Source organism: Schistocerca americana, chromosome 8 (assembly GCF_021461395.2).
Source record: "Schistocerca americana isolate TAMUIC-IGC-003095 chromosome 8, iqSchAmer2.1, whole genome shotgun sequence".
Classification (NCBI taxonomy): Eukaryota; Metazoa; Arthropoda; class Insecta; order Orthoptera; family Acrididae; genus Schistocerca; species Schistocerca americana.
In genome coordinates, this window is record NC_060126.1 from 163,688,606 (window position 1) to 163,711,803 (window position 23,198).

Here is a 23,198-nt window from a genome sequence, read left to right on the forward strand (position 1 = left end):
TAACTAATGCACACCACCGTTACAGCGTGTATTTAAAATGAACTTTGATATGAATCCTCACAGTGGTGTTACTAGCGACACGCTTATGAGACTGTCTTGAAATTTGAAAGGCATCGACTTCCACATATAGAAACACGACTACCAACTTTCGTTCATGTCGCACAACTCCTTCTTGGAGATGCGATTTCTTTTTCCGTCAATGTATTTGACAGAGTTGAAAGAAGCGGGATATCGCAGAATATATATTAGTACCAACCGGGCATTGATTCACAGATCTATGAATTTGTCGTTTGACACTTGCCAGCTAAGTTAGTCAGGCCCTCCATAATACGACTGCAGCATACTTCTTAAGTAATAGAACTCAGTACGTTGTCCTCGATGGTGACTGTCGATCGGAGGTGAGGGTATCATTTGAAGTGCCCCAGGGAAGTGTGGTAGGTCCGCTGTTGTTTCCTATCTACATAAATGATCTTTTGGATAGGGTGGATAGCAATGTGCGGCTATTTGCTGATGATGCTGTGGTGTACGGGAAGGTGTCGTCGTTGAGTGACTGTAGGAGGATACAAAATGACTTGGACAGGATTTGTGATTGGTGTAAAGAATGGCAGATAACTCTAAATATAGATAAACGTAAATTAATGCAGATGAATAGGAAAAAGAATCCTGCAATGTTTGAATACTCCATTAGTAGTGTAGCGTTTGACACAATCACGTCGATTAAATATTCGGGCGTAACACTGCAGAGCGATATGAAGTGGGACAAGCATGTAATGGCAGTTGTGGGGAAGGCGGATAGTCGTCTTCGGTTCATTGGTAGAATTTTGGGAAGATGTGGTTCATCTGTAAAGGAGACCGCTTATAAAACACTAAAACGACCTATTCTTGAGTACTGCTCCAGCGTTTGGGATCCCTATCAGGTCGGATTGAGGGAGGGCATAGAAGCAATTCAGAGGCGGGCTGCTAGATTTGTTACTGGTAGGTTTGATCATCACGCGAGTGTTACGGAAATGCTTCAGGAACTCGGGTGGGAGTCTCTAGAGGAAAGGAGGCGTTCTTTTCGTGAATCGCTACTGAGGAAATTTAGAGAACCAGCATTTGAGGCTAACTGCAGTACAGTTTTACTGCCGCCAACTTACTTTTCGCGGAAAGACCACAAAGATAAGGTAAGAGAGATTTTTCTTCGTTCTGTTTGGGAGTGGAACAGGGAGAGAAGATGCTAGTTGTGGTACGAGGTACCCTCCGTCACGCACCGTATGGTGGATTGCGGAGTATGTATGTAGATGTAGATATTTATGACTCCAGTCCTTACCGAGTGAGGAGGCGCAGTGATCAAGCCACTAGGCTTGCGTTCCGGAGGACTGTCAAGCTAGATTTAACTTGAAACTTCCTGGCAGATTAAAACTGTGTGCCCGACCGAGACTCGAACTCGGGACCTTTGCCTTTCGCGGGCAAGTGCTCCACCAACTGAGCTACCGAAGCACGATTCACGTCCGGTACTCACAGCTTTACTTCTGCCAGTACCTCGTCTCCTACCTTCCAAACTTTACAGAAGCTCTCGCAGGAGAGCTTCTGTAAAGTTTGGAAGGTAGGAGACGAGGTACTGGCAGAAGTAAAGCTGTGAGTACCGGACGTGAGTCGTGCTTCGGTAGCTCAGTTGGTGAGCACTTGCCCGCGAAAGGCAAAGGTCCTGAGTTCGAGTCTCGGTCGGACACACAGTTTTAATCTGCCAGGAAGTTTCATATCAGCGCACACTCCGCTGCAGAGTGAAAATCTCATTCTAGATTTAACTTACCTGTGCTGTCTCCAGTCGAATACGACGAATATTTAAATGCTTCCTTTGGAAAGAGAAAGTCCGATTTCTTTTCCCACTCTTGCCTATTTCAATTTGTACATTGTTCCTGAAAGCTTTGTTGCAGACGGAGAACTCCTTTATAGCCTTACTTCGTCGTCTTCTTAGTGACGGCCGGAGCATCTGTACGTTGCTGTACATCGCGCCCAAGTTTATCACAAAAAGTATCATAAACTAATATAATATCGTATTTCTCGCCTTGAATTACATGGAATATTTTTGGTGCGCAGAAGCTCAAGGCTCTTTATTCTTCATAAAAGAGAAACGATTTCCGTTTCGAAAAGAACATCTCTATGGGTACCTCCCTCGAGCACCAAAATAGGTTTCAACTAAAAGCCATATGACAGTTTACACCCGTGAAGATAACTAAACAGTGGAAAATGCCAAAGAGTCACCAGAATCAACATATTTATTTACTCGTTTTATACTCCATCTTTTACTTGTGTTGCTCATTGTATTCCTCTTAGGCATTCAAAGGAAGATTTTTTTTGAGTCATCATTTTTCTGGATGGGATGAAGCGGCCCGCCACGAGTTCCACTTCTGTGCCAACTTTTTCATCTCAGAGTACCACCTTCAACCTACATCCTCATTTATTTGCTGGATGTATTACAATCTCTGTTTTGCTCTGCAATTTTTACCCTCTATAGCTCCCACGGATGTTATTCCGTGATGTCATAACAAATGACCTACCATCCTGTCCCTTCCTCTTGCCTGTGTTTTCCATATTTTCCTTTCCTCGCTAATCTGCGGAGAACCCCCTCATTCCTCGCCTTATCAGTCCACCTAATTTTCAACGTTCTTCTGTAGCATCACAACTCCAACGCTTCTATCCTCCTCCGTTGTGGTTTTCCCACAGTCAATCTCTCATGCTATACAATGCACTTCTCCAAACTTACATTCTCAGAAATTTCTTCCTCAAAGTAAGACCTATGTTTTACACCAGTAGAATCCAATTGGACAGTAATGCCCTTTTTGCCGGTGGTATTCTGCGTTTTATGTCCTCCTTGCTCCGTCCGTTATGGGCTATTTTGCTGCCTAGGTAGTATGCGACAGTATGCTTAATTAATATATTCAAAAACGCCGAGCGTAAAAACGAGATTTTCCGGTGATCATACCTTGGGTCCTGTTGGTGATACAAAAGGCACCGTTGTTTTGGATAGCCCTTGGAATAGCGACCATTTGTATATCCAACATAAAGATTGTCTTAGTGCCACTATGCTACACTACAGGGTCAAAGCATGAATATTACACGCTTCCTTGTGCTTAGGGAACTGCAGGAAATCCAGTTGGTAGAGCACTTTCCCGCGAAAGGCAAAGGTCACGAGTTCGAGTCTCGGTCCGGTACACAGTTTTAATCTGCCAAGAAGTTTCATATCAGCGCACACTCCGCTACAGAGTGAAAATCTCATTCTGGAAACATTCCCCAGGCTGTGGCTAAGCCATGTCTCCGCAATATCCTTTCTTCCAGGGGTGCTAGTCCTGTAAGGTTCGCAGAAGTTTGGAAGGTAGGAGACGAGGTACTGGTGGAATTAAAGCTGTGAGGGAGGGTCCATGAAGAAATGCAGATGATAAACGGATATTCTTTGGACAAATATAGTATACTAGAACTGACATGTGATCACATTTTCAAGCAATTTGGGTGCATAGATCCTGAGTAATCAGTACCCAGAACAACCAATTCTGGCCGTAATAACGGCCTTGATACGCCTGGGCATTGAGTCAAACAGAGCTTGGATATGGCGTGTACATGTACAGCTGCCCATGCAGCTTCAACACGATACAACAGTTCATCAAGAGTAGTGACTGGCGTATTGTGACGAGCCAGTTGCTCGGCCACCATTGACCAGACGTTATCAGTTGGTGAGAGATCTGGAAAATGCGCTGGCCAGGGCAGCAGTCGAACATTTCCTGCATCCAGAAAGGCCTGTACAGGACCTGCAACTTGCAGTCGTGCATTATCCTGCTGAAATGTAGGGTTTCGCAGGGATCGAATGAAGGGTAGAGCCACTGGTCGTAACACATCTATAATGTAACGTCCACTGTTCAAAGTGCCGTTAATGCGAACAAGAGGTGACCGGGACGTGTAACCAATGGCACCCCATACCATCACGTCGGGTGATACGCCAGTATGGCGGTGACGAACACACACTTTCAATGTGCGTTCACCGCGATGTCGCCAAACACGGATGCGACCATCATGATGCTGTAAACAGAACCTGGGTTCATCCGAAAAAAAATGACGTTTCGCCATTCGTGCACCCAGGTTTGTCGTTGAGTACACCACCGCAGGCGCTCCTGACTGTGATGCAGCGTCTAGGGTAACCGCAGCCACGGTCTCCGAGCTGATAGTCCATGCTGCTGCAAACTTCGTCGAACTGTTCGTGCAGATGGTTGTTGTCTTGCAAACGTCCCCATCTGTTGACTCAGGGATAGAGACGTGGCTGCACGATCCGTTACAGCCATGCGGATAAGATGCCTGTCATCTCGACTTCTAGCGATACGAGGCCGTTGGGATCCAGCACGGCGTTCCGTGTTACCCTCCTGAACCCACCGATTCCATATTATGCTAAAAGTCAGTGGATCTCGACCAACGCGAACAGGACTGTTGCGATACGATAAACCGCTATCGCGTTGGGCTACAATCCGACCTTTATCGAAGTCTGAAACGTGATGGTACGCATTTCCCCTCCTTACACGATGCATCACAACAACGTTTCACCAGGCAACGCCGGTCAACTGCAGTTTGTGTATGAGAAATCGGTTGGAAACTTTCCTCATGGCAGACCGTTGTAGGTGTCGTCACTGGCGCCAACCTTGTGTGAATGCTCTGAAAAACTAATCATTTGCATATCACAGCATGTTCTTCCTGTCGGTTAAATTTCGCGTCTGTAGCACGTCACCTTCGTGGTGTAGCAATTTTAATGGTCAGTAGTGTAGTCAATTAGATATACTTATTATGAGCACGTCTTTTCTCCTCTTTTGGTGTAGAAATTTGATTTTTTTTTTTTTTTTTTTTTTTTTTTTTTTTTTTTTTTTTTTTTTTTTTTTTTTTTGGGCTTCGCGTCCCTACTTCCGTAATTTCCAAACCATGTTAGTCTTTAGCATTTTGGCGGCACGTTCCGTCGCCTTCTCCGCCGGAATGACAAATCCTTCTCCCTCCCATCGTCAACAAATTTAACCACTGTAACCACAAGCCGTCGCGTCTGCCCACGAAGGCATTTTATGCCCACACGTTCCATGCTTGCACTGCGACGTAGCAAGATGCGCTGCTTTAATACGAGTGTGGCTGTATCTAGTCACGTGACTAACTTAGTTGCTGCTACGGCCGCATTACCACTTCACCTTGTCTGGTAAAACCCCCTTATTGTTCACATTATTTTGTTGTCTCTTTACATTTGTCTTGTAGGTTTAGCTAGTGTTGTAACCAACTGGCTAATCAACTTCTCTCATCCATTTGTTTCAGCCCCCGAACTGAAGACATGCAAACAGACAGACCCTCAATACAACGACTGCTTGAAAAATGCTTTGCAGGGGGCATTACCCTCGCTATCTAAAGGTAAGTTCCGCACTTGGTTTAATACTACGAGCAAGTTGACAGACATAATCTTGTCGAGATTTATCGCAATAGGACTACTTTATTTTTAAAGACAACACCAAATGTATGACAACCTAAGCCAAGAACACCTGCTTTAACTACTCCACAAATATTGCGAACGCGAAAGTGCTATTAATGTGCGGTTTTCACAGAATGGATTGGAAGTCAGGGGCTCGTTTTGTTAGCCGACCAACAGATGTAATAATACTCAGAAAGTGTACTACTTGTGCAAACATACACTTTTCTAAACGGAAGAATCTCTATTGACATTAACAAATTAAATCACAGTACAATAGAATATCAGTTGAATTGTGTTTGCTGTAGGATTCTGTCGTCACTTGATTAAGAGATATCGTATTTTGAAAAGTTCCTGGTGTGGTTGGGAGCAGGATACAGGGGCTGCTGGAGTGGAAGGCTGAGCAACAAACTGAGGATAGAAGATAAAATTCAATTTATTACGCAATAAAATTCATGCAAGCTACTGGTAACAACATATTGCAATATAACTTGTTCAATTTAAATGTACAAGTTATCTAACATCAAACAATCTGCAAATATGAGATTTAAACCTTTCCCAAAATTTTAATGCTTGTAAAATGTTATTACGAAACACAGAAAATTACCAAACTGGTACTGTATTTAAGCGATACATAACCTAATGGGCACAATGGCTTACAGGAAATAATATCACAGACGTATAGCAATATCTGCCCACTACAGCACTGTCTTACGTAACCTTGCGTGCCACAATGATTGACAGAACCACTTATAAAGTTAAATGGTAAATGTTACCCGCAATGACGCTTGCGTTATAATCTTACGTAGCACTGTTTTACAAGGCAAGCACATTCAGTTCAGACAAGTTAACAAGACAGTGCCTCCATCTGAATTTTCCCAAAGAAATCCATCAATAGTCGTAGGCCAGACGGTGATTCGAAAAGGATTGATAACAAGTTACCGCACTGTTGGCGGTTGGCACTAAACCCCTGGCGTGCTATAGATGTGTGGGCCAGAAACCCCGTTGCAACAGGAGCCGTTAACAGCAGTGCACACAGAACTCCTTCTAAAACAACACCGTGAAATGACGTCATAGAGGTATCCAAACCAGTTTATCACTCAACAGCAGTGAGTAAGAGAAAAGGAAAAAAAGAAAAGAAAAACCACATACGGCACTTACAATTAACATTGAATTATTCCTAGCTGTGGTTAAGATTGCATTAACTTTAATCCAACATTTAAACAGTGGTGTCACAGTAGACTTAAAATTTACTTGACTAGCGTGACAAGTCATAAGTTCAGTAACAAACTGAAATGCAATTTAAAGACACTCAAGTAAGGGTATTGTGAAACACTTCATCAACAATTTAAGCAAACACGCCCACATAGGCACTCCAGTTCATACGTAAATCAACCAGGGCACAAGTCAGTATTTCGACACGCGACGTGGGAACACTCACTGCTCAGCAGCGCAAGCCAGAATACGCCAGAAAGAAATCGCCCTGTAACTTCACCAGATGGCTCAAATGGCTCTGAGCACTATGGGACTTAACTTCTGAGGTCATCAGTCCCTTAGAACTTAGAACTACTTAAACCTACCTAACCTAAGGACATCACACACATCCATGCCCGAGGCAGGATTCTAACCTGCGAGCGTAGTGGTCGCGCGGTTCCAGACTGTAGCGCCTAGAACCGCTCGGCCACACCGGCCGTCCACCAGATGAAGATGCACCAAACTAACAGCTCACCTTTAACAATATCAATCCAAATGCCGCTAATATGGTAATGGCCAGAATAACACCAGCCTGTAGCCACAGCGTGAGGAAGGTTGAACGAGACAATTGACCATCACGGATTGTGATCAAAATGATCACCGGCAGCTGCAACATACGTTTAGTTTGGTATGGAATGACTGCTGCACACGTGCTAGCATTTCCGAGCAGGCAGCACTACAGGCTGAACAGAACGAACGACAGCGCGTCACTGCAGCACCTCCAGTTCCGCTGCTCGGCCGGCCCCAATGCAACTGTCACACCACACCCACACCACTCGCCGACACGACATCCGCGATCTTCCGGCGTCGCCCCGCCCAGGCCCGCTCGTCTCTCTCTCTCTGCCTGAGACTCACTTTCGGCTTCTCGCACGGAATCCCAGAGGGCGCACCAACCCGCGCACCGCAAAGCGAATCGAAAGAGATTGAACACACTACACCGGAACAATCAAATCGCAGGAGTACACGGCACAGTTCCCACACCGACGCTTTTACAATATTTGTTACAGCACACACTTAAGAACAGAACTAGTGCATATACTAATTATGCGAATTCTGACCAGTAACGAGACAATTGACCATCACAGATTGTGTTCAAAATGTTCACCGGCAGCTGAAACACACGTTTAGTTTGGTATGGAACGACAGCTGCACACGTGCTAGCATTTCCGAGCAGGCAGAACTACAGGCTGAACAGCCATCATGTTGGTACCAGAGGTTCCTTCTACTCTGCAGAAGCACGTCTTCTAGCATCCGTGGAAGGTGGTCTGTTAGGAGGCTGAGATACTTGTGCGCCTACGAGCTCATGGCTCACTATCCAACACCACACGTTCCATCTGACGAAACCGACAGGGATAGTCGACAGACCAATAGTGCATGTTTCAGTGGTTTGCCTGGACATGATTAGTAAAAGTGGTTTCACCAAGAAAAGAATTGCATGTACATCTGGATTATCCTGTCTTAATGCCCATGTACAGCAGTTGACACAAATATCATAATCTTTTCCACGGAGCTCTTGATGGAGAGAGATGACATTATAATTTACCATATTTTTAGTTTGGTAATGTCAATAGGGGTTATTCCATTTAAAGACGTGTATGTTTGCGCAACAAATTCACTTTCTAAGTATTACTAAAATCTGTTGATTGGCTAACTCGGGCATGGATGTGTGTGATGTCCTTAGGTTAGTTAGGTTTAAGTAGTTCTAAGTTCTAGGGGACTGCTGACCACAGCTGTTAAGTCCCATAGTGCTCAGAGTCATTTGATTGGCTAACAATAGAAGACCCTGACTACCACTCCATTCTGTGAAAGCCGCGCAACAATAGCACTTTCCATTTCCGCAATATTTGCTACGCAAGTTTTAGGTGACTCACCCTGGATATGTTTAGCTATAGTACGGAATATGATACTTGTTTCGATTTTGTGATGATTGTTTTTGTTGTAAAATTTTACACCACTAAAACTCCTTTGTTTAATGTTGGGGTGAAGTGCTTTTCAGTTGTGAAAATCCGTATAGTACTCCTAGTTTCTGTACATAAAGTGAGAGAAATTAAATATCCATTACGTATACAAAAAATTGTGATTTAGAAATAATTTTACTGTCATTTTCCTGATTTTTATAAAAATACTGCTCTGAGTTGAAGTACAAGAATTTTCTTGGACTAATGAAATTTCTCTTGAAATGGAAAGACATGTCTCTACTATATACAGAAGTACTATCTACATTCAAAAAAGGTGTTTACATTTAATCAGGAAGATATTGTGATTGCAGTTTCTTATAATCTTTGCTTGATGTATGTGTCGAAGAGAAAGTAGATAAAGGTTACAAACACGAATAAAGTACAGAGGAAAGAGTTGTAAAGTCCTATGACCTTTCAGCTGAAGGCTGTGAGCAACCGTTCGGTGTAAATGACGCCCTTGTTAGCAAGGAATTTTAGGTGAGGAGAAACAGAGACAGAATTTTGGATCAGTAGACGAGATTAACTGTTAAACAGAAATTCTAGTGGGAAAGAATGATCCAGAAAAAAATGTTTTCTGGAGTCTTGAGCCAAATTTAACACTTCTGTCTCGCAATGGGAGAAATTGATAAGTTTAAAAGAAGTGACTCCTTAATACTTTTTTGTGATGTAGGAAGAACATTTTCGAAGATGACTGGATCAAAGAACAAGTGAAACATAGGCTGGCATAGACGTGAAAACCGTCTTCGGGTGGAAACATAAGAAAAATTTGTCTTACAATTCAGGACGAAAATTCTGAGCCAGTGCCATTGGACAAGAGAACTGTATGGAAGTGAAATGCTGTTAATGGGAAACTCAGAAAACAACAGATAATAAGCATTTGTAGTGTAGCATACTGAAAATTAATTTTAGAGGTAAAGTGCCATATTACAAAATATTAGACAGTTTGGACACGGAAAGAAGTGTGCGTGGAGTCCTGTAAGAGAGAGCACACTATTCCTTTGGGAGATGCGATTGCGCATTTGCTGTAACAAGACTTAATTGGTTAGACTTTGCTGCAAATATTATTACGCCTCTTGCTATATCTATATCGCAACCAACAGTTCCAGGAATTCTGGAAAACGCTCAGAAAACCAGAAAAGGATTACGAAACAGGCCTCATACAGAGCGACTGAAAAGATCGAGTTATCGTACGCTGAGACCATCTTAGAGATTATCCTGGAGATAAATCTCCTGAGGAAAGTTGCAGGAAAACATTTAAAGGTTCTTATACGAAAATATTATAAGACAGCTACGACTCACGACGAATCATTCGATATAATCATAGACGATCTATGCGATAGTCAGTTGCACCTATGAGATTTGGTTTCGTTGGAGGAAAATACTCCAACTAGCAGTCCCTCTATGTTAACAGCGTGCTTTTATCTGTCCAGGCATCCGAAGCCTAGAGGCACAGCCGATTGACCCGCTCACAATCACGTCGCTCTCCATCTCTGAGGAGAAGGACAAACCAGTGGCCATCAACCTTGACTTCAGCAACTTCCAGATCACAGGCATCTCCAGTGCCATCATCGACTCTTTCGAGTGAGTACAAATTATATGTGTCACATTTAGCTGTTAAGGAGCGAAAGAACCAAAACTGCGCTTCTTCAAGAAAATTATTTTGGCACCTACGGTTCTTAAAGTAATGCACCCCACTTTGGCACTGGATTAAGAAACACTTTGGCCAAATACACAGAATGTGTTATACATGTTCAACTATTACATATTCAGTTATGAACAACTTCTTCTGAAACACTCAAATAATAATTATATCTTTAGAAGACAGAAAAGTGTCCAATTTTTTTAGAAGTACCTGAAACCGATGAAATAATATTTAGACGTATCCTTCTTCATAATGTATTTATATAATTCCTTAAAGATCTATACATTACCTTAAAGTTCGATGTAACAACAGAAGTAAACGGAAGTTGAACAAAAAATAAATCGTAATACCGAGATGTTTTACTAAGATAAATTCCACGCTGTTGTCTTAAATGAAAATGTCCCCTATTGAGATCATTAGTCACTGTCATAGAGAATGCTTCTTACAAGGGAACCTCCCCATCGCACCCCCCTCAGATTTAGTTAAAAGTTGGCACAGTGGATAGGCCTTGAAAAACTGAACATAGATCAATCGAGAAAACAGGAAGAAGTTGTGCGGAACTACGAAAAAAAATAAGCAAAATATAGAAACTGAGTAGTCCATGCGCAAGATAAGCAACATGAAGGATAATATGATCCCAAGAGCGCCGTGGTCTCGTGGTTAGCGCGAGCAGCTGTGAAACGGGAGGTCGTTGGTTCAAGTCTTCCCTCGAGTGAAAAGTTTAATTTTTTATTTTCAGACAATTATTATCTGTCCGTCCGTCCGTCCGATGCGAGGTAACTGCGCCGTAGTATTGGGCAAGGTAGAAGAATCTTTTTACCGATTCGCCAAGTGCACAAGTTAGGTGGGTCGACAAAATATTCCTGTCATGTGACGCACATGCCGTCACCAGTGTCGTATAGAATATATCAGACGTGTTTTCCTGTGGAGGAATCGGTTGACCTATGACCTTGCGATCAAATGTTTTCGGTTCCTATTGGAGAGGCACGTCCTTTCGTCTACTAATCGCACGGTTTTGCGGTGCGGTCGCAAAACACAGACGCTAAACTTATTACAGTGAACAGAGACGTCAATGAACGAACGGACAGATCATAACTTTGCAAAAATAAAGAAAGTAAACTTCTTCATTCGAGGGAAGACTTGAACCAAGAACCTCTCGTTCCGCAGCTGCTCACGCTAACCACCAGACCATGGCACTGCCGGGCTCAGAAAGTCCTTAATGTTGCCTGTCTTACACATGACTACTCAGTTTGTATATTTTGCTTATTTTTTCATAGTTCCACACAACTTCTTCCTGTTTTCTCTATTGATCTGTGTTCAGTTTTTCAAGGCCTATCCACTGTGCCAACTTATAACTAAATCTGAGGGGGGTGCGATGGGGAGGTTCCCTTGTTAGTAACGGTAACAGTACTCTTCTAGCTATAACAGTGAGATTAGGCTTTTTGTCATTATTGCATTTGGCAAAGGAAGTTTGCCCATGGATTCAGGGTGTGGTCATGAACTCCATACGTCCGCTCGGCATGCTTTCTAATGTTGCTGCGAATGTGTCATCCGACAACTGGCCTTTGTTGGAAATTTGTAACATCCTCCAAGGCTGCAGATATGTGTAACATCGAGCGACAAAAACGTCTCCAGTGTCATTTTGTTTCAAATGAGAGAGAAAAAGTTATGAAATATATAGGGTGAATCACCTAAGACTTGAATCGCAAATATTGCGGAAATGGAAAGTGCTGTTGATGTGCGGTTTTCGTAGATTGGATTGCATTGGATTGACAGGGCTCGTATTTTTATCCAATCAATAAATTAAAAATAATAGAAAGTGTATTTGTTGTGCAAACATACACGTCTTTAAACGGAATAATGCATATTAACACACACACATTAAAAATATGGTAAATTAGAATGTCAGTGGCGTTTGTTGCCGAAATCTAATGCGAGTCGTTCACGAGAAATCGTATCCTGAAAAGTTTCTACAATGACACTTCCTTGTGTTATTCAATCTGGGTAGTTGCTAGGTGCGATGTTGTTATGTTTGTTTGCTTACTGTGTCATTGTGTATTCCTTGTGAGCATTGCGACTAGCTAGTCAGTTTGTGACAGTCGAAGCAACAGGTCTGAGGGAACGATGGGATTTACCAATGCAAAGAAAAAGAAAAAAAAAACCAACATGCTCATGGTGTTTTAAGGGTGCAGGAAGAATGCAATTCGTTCTTGTACGACGTATGCGGGAAGATATCCCAATAGACGTCAGCCATCTCGGCACTTATTTATCAATCTCTTCAACCAGTTACACGACAGTGGTAGTGTAACAAATAGACAAAGTAATAGAAGGAAACAACTGACAATAGAAGAGGGAGAAATTAAGGTTTTTGCTGCTGTTGCAGTTGATCCACACGTTAGCTCCCACGCAATCGCACGAGGAAGTGGCATGAGTCAGACAAATGTCCTGCGCATTCGGCGTCGACTTATGTTCCATCCTTACCACATCTCTCTCCATCAAGAGCTCCGTGGAGAATATTACGAGATTTGTGTCAACTTCTGTACATGGTCATTGAGTCAGGATAATCCAGATATACAAATATCTCGTTTCGCGATGAAGCCACTTTCAGTAATCACATCAGCGTCTGTGAGTGTAAACGTGTGGTGTGGGACATTGAACCATGAGTTCATAGGCCCGTTTTTCACTGACCGCTCACAAGTATCACAGCCTCCTAAAAGACCATGTTCCACAGATGCTAGAAGACGTGCTTCTGCAAACTAGGAGGAACCTGCGGTACCAATGAGATGGCTGTCCAGCCCGTAGTGCTGCCTGCTCGGACATCACCGCTGAAATGCTGACAAGTGTGCAGAAGTCTTTCTATACCAAACTTTGAGCGTGTATTGTAGCTGCCGGTGGTCATTTTGAACACAACCTTTAATAGTCAGTTGTATCGTTAGTGGTGAAAATCCTCATAACTATTGTATGCACATGTCTGGCTCTTTAGTGTGTGTTAAAACAGGTAGTGTAGAGGTGTCGATGTGGGAAATTTTCAAAATACGATATCCCGTAATCGACTGACAATAGAATCCTACAACAAACACCCCTGACATTCTAATGTACCCCATTTTTTGTTTGTTAATGTCAATAGACATCGTCTCGTCTAGAAAAATGTAAGTGCAGAAAACACACGCTTTCTATGTATTACTATAGTCTAGCGGAAGAGATTCTTCTGCTGAAGGGAAATCACGGATGGGGCTCCACCAGGCTCTATCTTAGGTCTACCACTTTTTCTCGTACATGTAAATGACCTTCCGTCTAATATACAATAAAAAGAATTAGCTTTTTCCGGATGACACCAGTGTTGTAATCAGTCCAAACGTATATAAAACAACAAAAGAAATGGTAAATGTAGTCAGAAGTAATGAGTGGTTTACTGCAAATGGTCTCAGTGTCTGTTAAAAAAAAGACGCAACATCTAGAGGTACAACTCCAACGATAACTGTAACACATAGCAGGGAAATAATAACTAGGGTAGAAATTTATGAGTGTCCATATTGATCAGAATATAAATTAAAAAAAAAAACAGTTTGGTACTCCTTAAACAACTTAGCTTAGTCATGTTTGTACTTAGAATCATTGGAAATCTTATGGTGAGGCAGAAGTTCAGCATTTCGAATACTGATTCGTAGTGTATTGTTCTGTCATGAAGTTTTTTGTAAATAATCCACTGCAGTTCAAAAGGAACAGTGATGTACGTAATTACGATAACAGAAAAAAAATGGTATTCATTCTGCACACTAAGGTTGCCTTTACCACAAAAAAGGCTGCACAGAGCTACAACCAAAATTCTTGATGAATTACCCAATGCTATAAACTGTATGAGGACAGCAAGGTTAAATTCGAAAATTAACAAACATTTCCCATAGAAGAATTTCTTTTTTCGTAATCTGTGAAATGTAACGGGTGATAGTATAGGAATTACTAACCCTCACTCTCTGTCTGTCTCTCTCTCTCTCTCTCTCTCGCACACACAAATGGTCACCATGTAGCCATATTTACAATCGAATCTGTAATATGAATGTAAAATGGCCCGTTCTACATCAATGCGATTGATCGTGCAAATGACCTATGGTGCATAACACTAACCAACTAACTAACTAACTAACTACAAACGTTCACGGATAGAAGGCCTAATGCTTCTTACACGACTCAACGTGCATATCATAACTTTATAAAAGTCGGCCCTCCTCTAACAAGCTGTTTCCGGATTGCAGGATGACGCCTGGCAGTTACGACATGAAGATCAAGGCACACACGACAGGACCGCTGACGCTCACTGGAAAGTACAAGATCGATGGAAAAGTCCTCGTGCTGCCCATTCAGGGAGAGGGCGACTGCAAACTCATTGCGGGTAAGCAACTCGTCATACATATTTCGATAGCTGACAATGGAGAAACTGTGTTAACGGCATAACTTTCTCAAAATACAACATCAGTCAAAGATCGAAATTTGAGAACGTTCTACGTGCCAAAGCTGACGTTTATCAGAAGGATGAAAAACAAAAAGTATCTCTGTTTGTGCGAAACCGATTTTTATCCAAAATATTGAGATGGTACTCTGATACCATTGGATTATGATGCTAACGGCATCATTGAAAATAATAATGTTACATACTAGAAAACTAATACTTCATTAAAAACGTTCTAAGTGCCGTATCAGGAAACTGACCAGTTCTAATTGCCAATTGGAAACTTAGTACAAGTAGCTAGTCACTGTCAGTAAACATATTTATAATACAAATAGCATCGTTCGTCTATAGATATCTATTCACGTTCATATTACTTATGTTGTTACCGTTAGTTGTTGTGTGTTTTATTCAACAACTAATGTAAACAACGACGTAATTTTCAGGTAGTAGCCAGGTAAGTGGTAATGTTCCAGGAATAGATTTGACAACAGTATTAGCACAATATTTATTTACCTTATTCTTCTACGAAAATAACAAGCACACAGTTTCCTGAAAAACATACCTCAACATTTAATCGTAAAAGAATAATTACTGAATTCAATAGCTAAATAAAGTCTGTGAGATTAATAAGAATAACGACTCACAGAATGAAGTAAACAACTTTTGATTCTAGACAATGACATACCTCTGGTTCACTGGTACTGATGTAAGCCAATTGAAGCCTTCGAGTAATAATAACATTTATTCAGTATAAATAATGCACAACTCTAAACAAACACAATTAAAAGTGAGAGTTCAGATCGTTGAAACAACACTTTAAACAAGACCTTGAAACATTTATAAGTTTCAAGAAAATATTACACGGTCCAGTCAAATTGGGCAACGACCTTGCCGCAGTGGATACGACGGTTCCCGTCAGATCACCGAAGTTAAGCGCTGTCGGGCGTGGCCGGCGCTTGGATGGATGACCATCCGGGCTGCCACGCGCTGTTGCCATTTTTCGAGGTGCACTCAGGCTCGTGATGCCAATTGAGGAGCTACTCGACCGAATAGTAGCGGCTACACTCAAAGAAAACCATCGTAACGACCGGGAGAGCGGTGTGCTGACCACAAGCCCCTCCTATCCGCATCCTCATCTGAGGATGACACGGCGGTCGGATGGACCCGATGGGCCTCTTGTGACCTGAAGACGGAGTGCTTTGAGTGCCAGTGAAATTAACGTGACTACCATCTACGTTCGACGTCAACCTGCAATAACCATGGCAGACGCAGGTGGCAAGACTAGTAGTGCAGGGTATATAAAACGGGTCTGAAATCAGTGCAGTTGTCGTAATGCGGAACCCGAGCAGTTTATCTGATGATCTTTGGCTTTCGGGCCAAGAATAGAAACATTTCCGAAACGACTGAGTTTGTAAAATGTTCGCGTGCCACCATGGTTAAAGTATACCGTACATGGAAAATGGAGCTATCCAAAACCGGCGCCGAGGTAACTGTGGTACATCACAAGCCACAATTGACAGAGGTTAATTACAGCTGCCGAGATGCATACGAGCGAAAAGAAGGACAACTGTTAAGCAACTGACCGTCCAGATGAATCAAGGGGGCCACCGACAGTATCTCCTCAATGACCTCCCAGTGAAGCTTGGTGCTCATATGCCTCCGCACCTGGCTCATGCTCCCATACTGACTGCTTTCGATCGGCGATGAAGGCTGGAATGTACGTCCAATACCGCAACTGGACTTCCAGATAGTGGCGACGGGTGTCCTTTTCAAATGAATCACATTTGAGGCTCCGAAACGTCTGAAAGTAAGCACCTTCCAACAATCGTTGGAAGGGCTATGGTTGGGGAACGTTTTCGTGGCGTTCTGTCGGTGATCTCAATGTGGAAGCCACATTGGGTCAACACAAGTATGCATCTATCCTTGAGGACCACGTCCACCCGTGCATGCTGTTTGTTTGTGTGCCACGCACACAGTGTGCGTGCGTGGTTCGATGACCAGTACTCACCAGGCCACCAAACTCCCCGGATTTAGACCCAATCAAGAATCCGCAGGACATCCTCGATCGTGCTGTTCGCACCATGGATCCTCAACCGAGAAACATAGTGCAGCTGGCCAAGGCGTTGGAGTCGGCATAGCTCTACATCCTTGTCGATACTTACCAGAAACACATTGATTCTCTTCCTGTGCGTCTCGCAGTTGTCCGCACTGCAATACTCGACTTCAGATAGGTGGTCACGTTATTGTGACTGGACGGTGTAATAAGAGGTAATTGCCGAAACTTCCTGGCAGATTAAAACTAGGTGCCCGACTGAGACTCGAACTCGGGACCTTTGCCTTTCGCGGGCAAGTGCTCTACCATCTGAGCTACCGAAGTACGACTTACGCCCCGTCCTCACAGCTGCCAGTATCTCGTCTCCTGGCAGGTAGGAGACGAGATACTGGCAGAAGTAAAGCTGTGAGGACCGGGCGTGAGTCGTGCTTCGGCAGCTCAGATGGTAGAGCACTTGCCCGCGAAAGGCAAAGGTCCCGAGTTCGAGTATCGGTCGGACACACAGTTTTAATCTGCCAGGAAGTTTCATATCAGCGCACACTCCGCTGCAGAGTCAAAATCTCATTCTGGAAACATCCCCCAGGCTGTGACTAAGCCATGTCACCGCAGTATCCTTTCTTTCAGGAGTGCTAATTCTGAAAGGTTCGCAGGAGAGCTTCTGTAAAGTTTGGAAGGTAGGAGACGAGAAACTGGTAGAAGTAAAGCTGTGAGGACCGGGCCTGAATCGTGCTTCGGTAGCTCAAATGGTAGAGCACTTGCCCGCGAAAGGCAAAGGTCCCGAGTTCGAGTCTCGGTCGGGCACACAGTTTTAATCTGCCCGGAAGTTTCATATCAGCGCGCACTCCGCTGCAGAGTGAAAATCTCATTCAGGTAATTGTCGTTAACCGCTGAGCTCACCTAAAACTTTAATCGAGGCACCTCAACCATTCCATCTCCAGCATAGAGCCGGGAACACGGGAGAACGAAACGAACGGTGACTACAGTCTCCTCACTGACTGTCTACGCGTCTAGACAACAGTTAGTACATACGCATTGTCATTTCTTGTTGCAGACAACATTGATGCCCTCCTGGACCTGAAGGGCGTACCGCTGGAGAAAGACGGACACACGCACGCTGACATCAAGGACTTCAAGTTCTCCTTCGAGACTAAGAAAATGACCTTCGACTTCAGCAACCTGTTTAACGGCGACAAGGCATTAGGTAAGAAATTTTCCTTAATTTCGTAACGCACAGAACTGGAATTGCACATGGAGATCAAGCATTGCTAGATTATGCCATTATTTTCACCTCTAAATTAAAAGTATTGTACAGAAAACTTGTTGTAACGGACAGAACTGAAAGTGTACACTCCAGTCAGACGCAGTAGAATAACCCTGCTGCCTGAGGCGTCAAGTGATACGTTGCCCCTAGTCACTGCGCATCGTTCCATCATTTGGTGAACACCCGATCCGAGTATGGTGGAGCCACTGACCCTATCTTGCCTGGGGTACGCCATCATATCGTCTCCCTCTAGCGTGATAATAGTATGTCTTCCACGGAAACTGATAATGGTTTATGCCTACAGATGTTAAAGTCACTATTTTCCTAACTATCTCTCTCTTCAGTGATGCTGTCGCTTCCATTTCATTTCAGACATCATCGCTTGTAACTGTATCTCTCATATATAGTCTAATAGTAGTCGGAAAAATCTGGTCTCTTCTCTTGTCTTCCAGTCTTAAATCTCACGTCGGAATACCATAAAAGAAAATTGGTTTAGAGGAAGTGTATTGTAATCTAACATAAAAATACTTCATTTTATTGCCGAAACAAGAAACGTTGACGTTATTTTCTCGGAAATCACCCTAAATATTTGTTGATGGATTCACTGGGCTTATGATAGTTACTTCTTCTCCTGATTACCCCCTGTCAAGCTTAAATCTGTATAATACTTTTGGATCGACTTAATACAATACACATTTTGAATGAAATAATTCCCGTCATTTAATTGTAATTTTATTGTTATTATTAGAATCTGGCGAATTCAGGACAATGTGAAACAGATGATATACGACGTAATTTTTCCCGTTTCTTTTTTCTTGGCTTCCAAATATACCTATATTCTTTCTGTCTGTTATTCTATTCTTTCTCCTGTCTCCTGTTGTGTTTTCTTCTGGAAACCACTAACTTTTGATACTTTTTTTATGAATTCATTTATGTTTTGCATCTCTTTGTATGTCATTTCCCACTCCTGCAGATCTTTTTTAAGTTACATAAACCATGAGATTTGGGTTTTTGGACTTTTTCAGAGCAGCTGAAAATTTTATTTGTCAGCCTCTAGTTATCTAATGTTTTTAAGTGGTCATAAAATGTAATTATTACTGTTCTCTTTGTATCTATTATAGTCCCAGTTTTTTCATACACTTACTTCTTGCTTCTCAGTTTCCAAACACTACTTTCATATTTTTGACCCAAAGTTTTCGAATAATTCTTCGCAAGATCTCAGTTTCGAATTAAATGATAAGAATCCTTTAATGTATGTGTTCTTTGTTTAGTGGAATGCCATAGTTTTTTGGCTCAATTTATGTTGGTCCCTTTGTCGAGAGCATTTGACTAGATTATCTCTGCCGAGTATTTAAATTCGGAAATTTGCTTTATTTTTCCATGTATCGAGTCCATATGTTTTGGCACACCTTCGACGTTGGTCATCTACACTGTTTTCTCAAACGAAATGAGATATTCAGTATTTAGAGTTAGCTATTGGAGAATGTTTAAGTTTCGTTCCATCTTGCAGGTGCTCAGCAAAAGCTAATCGGTCGGATGAAGGTTCTCTCTCTCTCTCTCTCTCTCTCCTCCAATTTTCATTTTATTTCCTCTCATCTTTCGTTCTTTTTATACATTTCCATACTACTTCCTCCAAAACGCAATTGAACAACAGTGGAGAAAGTCCGCGTTCTTACGGATATGCACCCTTGTCACTTTTTAACAATAAATTAGAAACCTCGTGCGTATATGTGTTGCCTCATATATGAGGCAGCATGTTCACTGTGAAGTGTGTTGTTACGTGGATCCGTGTGATGTATTTCCACAGATTTGAGCTCTTCAAGCATGCTCATGCCTCACCCACCCTTGTTCCCCGTGGTACCACTGGTAATGCATGCCTCTAGTAGCCATAAAAAAGGATCGCAACGATACCTATGGGATCATGATCTGAGTCTGACGATTCAGTCAAGCGCTTCTTTAGTTTTTCGAGCCGGACGGGATGGCCGAGCGGTTCTAGGCGCTACAATCTGGAACCGCGCGGCCGCTACGGACGCAGGTTCGGATCCTGCCTCGGGCATGGATGTGTGTGATGTCCTTAGGTTAGTTAGGTTTAATTAGTTCTAAGTTCTAGGCGACTGATGACCTCAGAAGTTAAGTCGCATAGTGCTCAGAGCCATTTGAACCAGTTTTGCGATAACAATGGTGCACTCGCCCCGTATTATTAAGCAGCACTCTCATAGAACCCTATGTTTGTCGCTATTGCTAGAGGTATCACATACTGTGTATTCACCAATATCCAAATCGATCAGGATTTTAAACACTGTATGAGCTGTTTCACTAATGGGTGACAAAGTGGCTGCTATTATTAATGAAGCCGCAGCAAGAACTATTTTTCCTTGGCCCATGATTGTGTCAACACGATTTTAGTGAGGAATATCTCTGGTGTCCCACCATGTGTATCCAAAAACAGAAATTCTCCCATATTGCCGTTGACACCCCGACAAACACGTTGGAATACTGTGCACTGTTCTTCCATTAGATTTTGGATGCCGTTTTGCAAGGCTTCCGCAAGTTCTGCTGGATTGTGTGAAGATGCTGAGAACTTTAGCGGTTTTCTCTTTAAATAAAGGTTTCTGACGTGCGAGGTAAAGATTGACACTTTCGGCCAGAGCTACGTCTCACCTCGCTACCGGAAGGAGTTCTGAAAGAGCAAGTAAAAGCGTGGTGTTCTCGCGCCACAGAAATCTCACCTCACGATCTTCATTGGGTTCTTGAAACCGCATAGCCCCAGTCGTTCAGCCGTTTTAGTGTTTTCAGAAAGACTCGATCTTTCTCAAGGCATTTTTTTCGCACAAAAACGAAATAAAAATCCCATAAGTAGGCACCAATACCACAAAGCGAACTCAATCAGTGCGGTTTTTCGTAGCTAAAATGTCAAAAAAAAAGAAAAAAAAACTTATCGAAAAAGCAAAGCGATTTCGTAAAATTTTTAATACACACAGCGAAAACAGTAATTCCTTATATCGTAGCCAAGTCTATTCAGTGTTAATTTGTATTCGTAATGATAGGATTTCCGGCGGCTAATTCTGTCACCGACGTGCATTAGTGAAATCATTTCTGTCATGAAGGTAAGAAACCTAACACTGCCATCTGCTAGCGCTTTGACCTAATACCCTGTGATGGTCGTGTCACTGAGGTAAAAATTCGAACTACGAAGCTGAGCAGACTCCTAAAGCAAGTCGGTCGGAACTGGACATAGCGGTGGAAGTTCCGCGCTGTGGAAACAGCTATTGCCGTGTAAGCGGCGTCAAGTGAGACTTTCATGCCAGACATCTTCGTTACGAGCAGCACGAAGATAGGACTACACTATTAAGGTAACACATATTTTCTCTTCGTTCTCTCTCACGCCGTGGCGCATACGTAGCATGTCAGCTACTCCTGTTGTAAATGGAACCACACTGTCTGCGTCTACATCTATATAGATATTCCGCACCGTACGGTGCGTGGCGGAGGGCACCCTGTACCACTACTAGGCATTTCCTTTCCTGATGCACTCGCAAACGCAGCGAAAGAAAAACGACTTTTCTATATATCTCCGTATGACCCCTAATTTCACGTATCTTATCTTCGTGGTCCTTGCGCGCAATGTATGTTGGTGGCAGTAGAATCGTTAGGCAGTCAGCTTCTAAGGCCGGTTCTCTAAATTTTCTCAATAGTGTTTCTCGAAAAGAACGTTGCTTTCGTTCCATGGATTCCCATTTGAGTTTCCGAACACTGAAAGTGATGTTCGAACCTTCTGGTAACAATTCTAGCAGCCCGCTTCTGAATTGCTTCAATCCGATCTGGTACGGATCCCAAACTCTCGAGCAGTATTCAAGAATAGGTCGCACCTGCGCCCTATATGCGGTCTCTTTTACAGGTGAACCACTCTTTCCTAAAGTTCTCCCAATATACTACAGTCGACCATTCGTCTTCCCTACCACAGTTCTCACATCCTCGTTCCACTTCATATCGCTTTGTAACGTTACACCCAGATATTTAAACGACTTGACTGTGAAATCAGACACTAGTAATACTGTATGGAACATAACAGATTTGACCTTCCTGTTCATCCGCATTAACTTACATTTTTCCACGTTTAGGAGTAGCTGCCATTCATCACACCAACTGCAAATTTTGTCTAAGTCGTCTTGTATCTTCCTACAGTCACTCAACTTCGATACCTTACCGTACACCACGACATCATCAGCAAGGAACCACAGATTGCTACACACACTGTCCGTCAAATCATTTATGTATATAAAGAACAACAACTGTTCTATCACACCTCCCTGATGAACACCAGACGTCGAGGACAACATACTGGGTTTTGTTATTTAAGAAGTCTTCGAGCCACTCACATATCATACGAAATGTACCTGGACACCTATTAGAGGACATTAACATGGACGGTATCACCGTTTTGCCACCTCAAATTCTGTCTTGGACACTTTCAGTGAGGTATCTTAGCGTCTCTGGATTAATGGCAGTTCATTATTCCTCAGAAGCCTAAACCATAGATGGTTGGGGGCTTGGAGCGATGTCGACGTTCTACTTCATCCCAAAGATCTCTTGTTCGGTTTAAATCGGTACTATGTATGTGATAGTCTATTTCAGGAATGTTGTTATCCAGAAACCACTGCCTTACAGGTGCTGGTTTATGACAGCATGCATTATCGTACAGATACAATCACCGTGTCCGAACTCTGTACGCAGCAATCGGTACTGTAAAACGTGTTCACATCCTTCCGCGTTAAAGGTTTTCTTCTGCGCAAATAAAGGAACCACATCCTATCCTCGAGAGACATCCCCATACGGTAATAACACCTCCTCACTGTTGGCTCTACATGTGCTAGCGGGTGACGTTCTCCAGAAATTCGTCAAACCCAAATCGTTCCATCGGATTGACAAAGGTTATGGCGAGATTCATCACTCCAGATAACTCGTTTCCAGTAATCCACTGAATTGCATGTCAAGTGTCGCTTACCGATGATTACAGGAATGTTTACCTTATGAGGATCTGCTCGACCACTGTGCTAGCTTCACTTTGGTAGCATTTCGGAGTGGTTCCTTCCGCTAATGTTGTGCGACTTTTTACAACCGT

At 42.8% G+C, this 23,198-nt stretch overlaps 1 protein-coding gene across 1 annotated transcript in view; it reads left to right on the forward strand.

Annotated features, from left to right (window-relative positions):
• Positions 1-23,198, forward strand: part of LOC124545006 (protein takeout-like) — a 52,201-nt gene that overhangs the window by 23,713 nt on the left and 5,290 nt on the right. The window contains exons 2-5 of the mRNA XM_047123765.1: positions 5,314-5,406; positions 10,104-10,254; positions 14,569-14,705; positions 17,867-18,016. Coding sequence (XP_046979721.1) covers positions 5,314-5,406; positions 10,104-10,254; positions 14,569-14,705; positions 17,867-18,016 — 531 coding nt within the window. The remainder of the gene's footprint in view (positions 1-5,313; positions 5,407-10,103; positions 10,255-14,568; positions 14,706-17,866; positions 18,017-23,198) is intronic.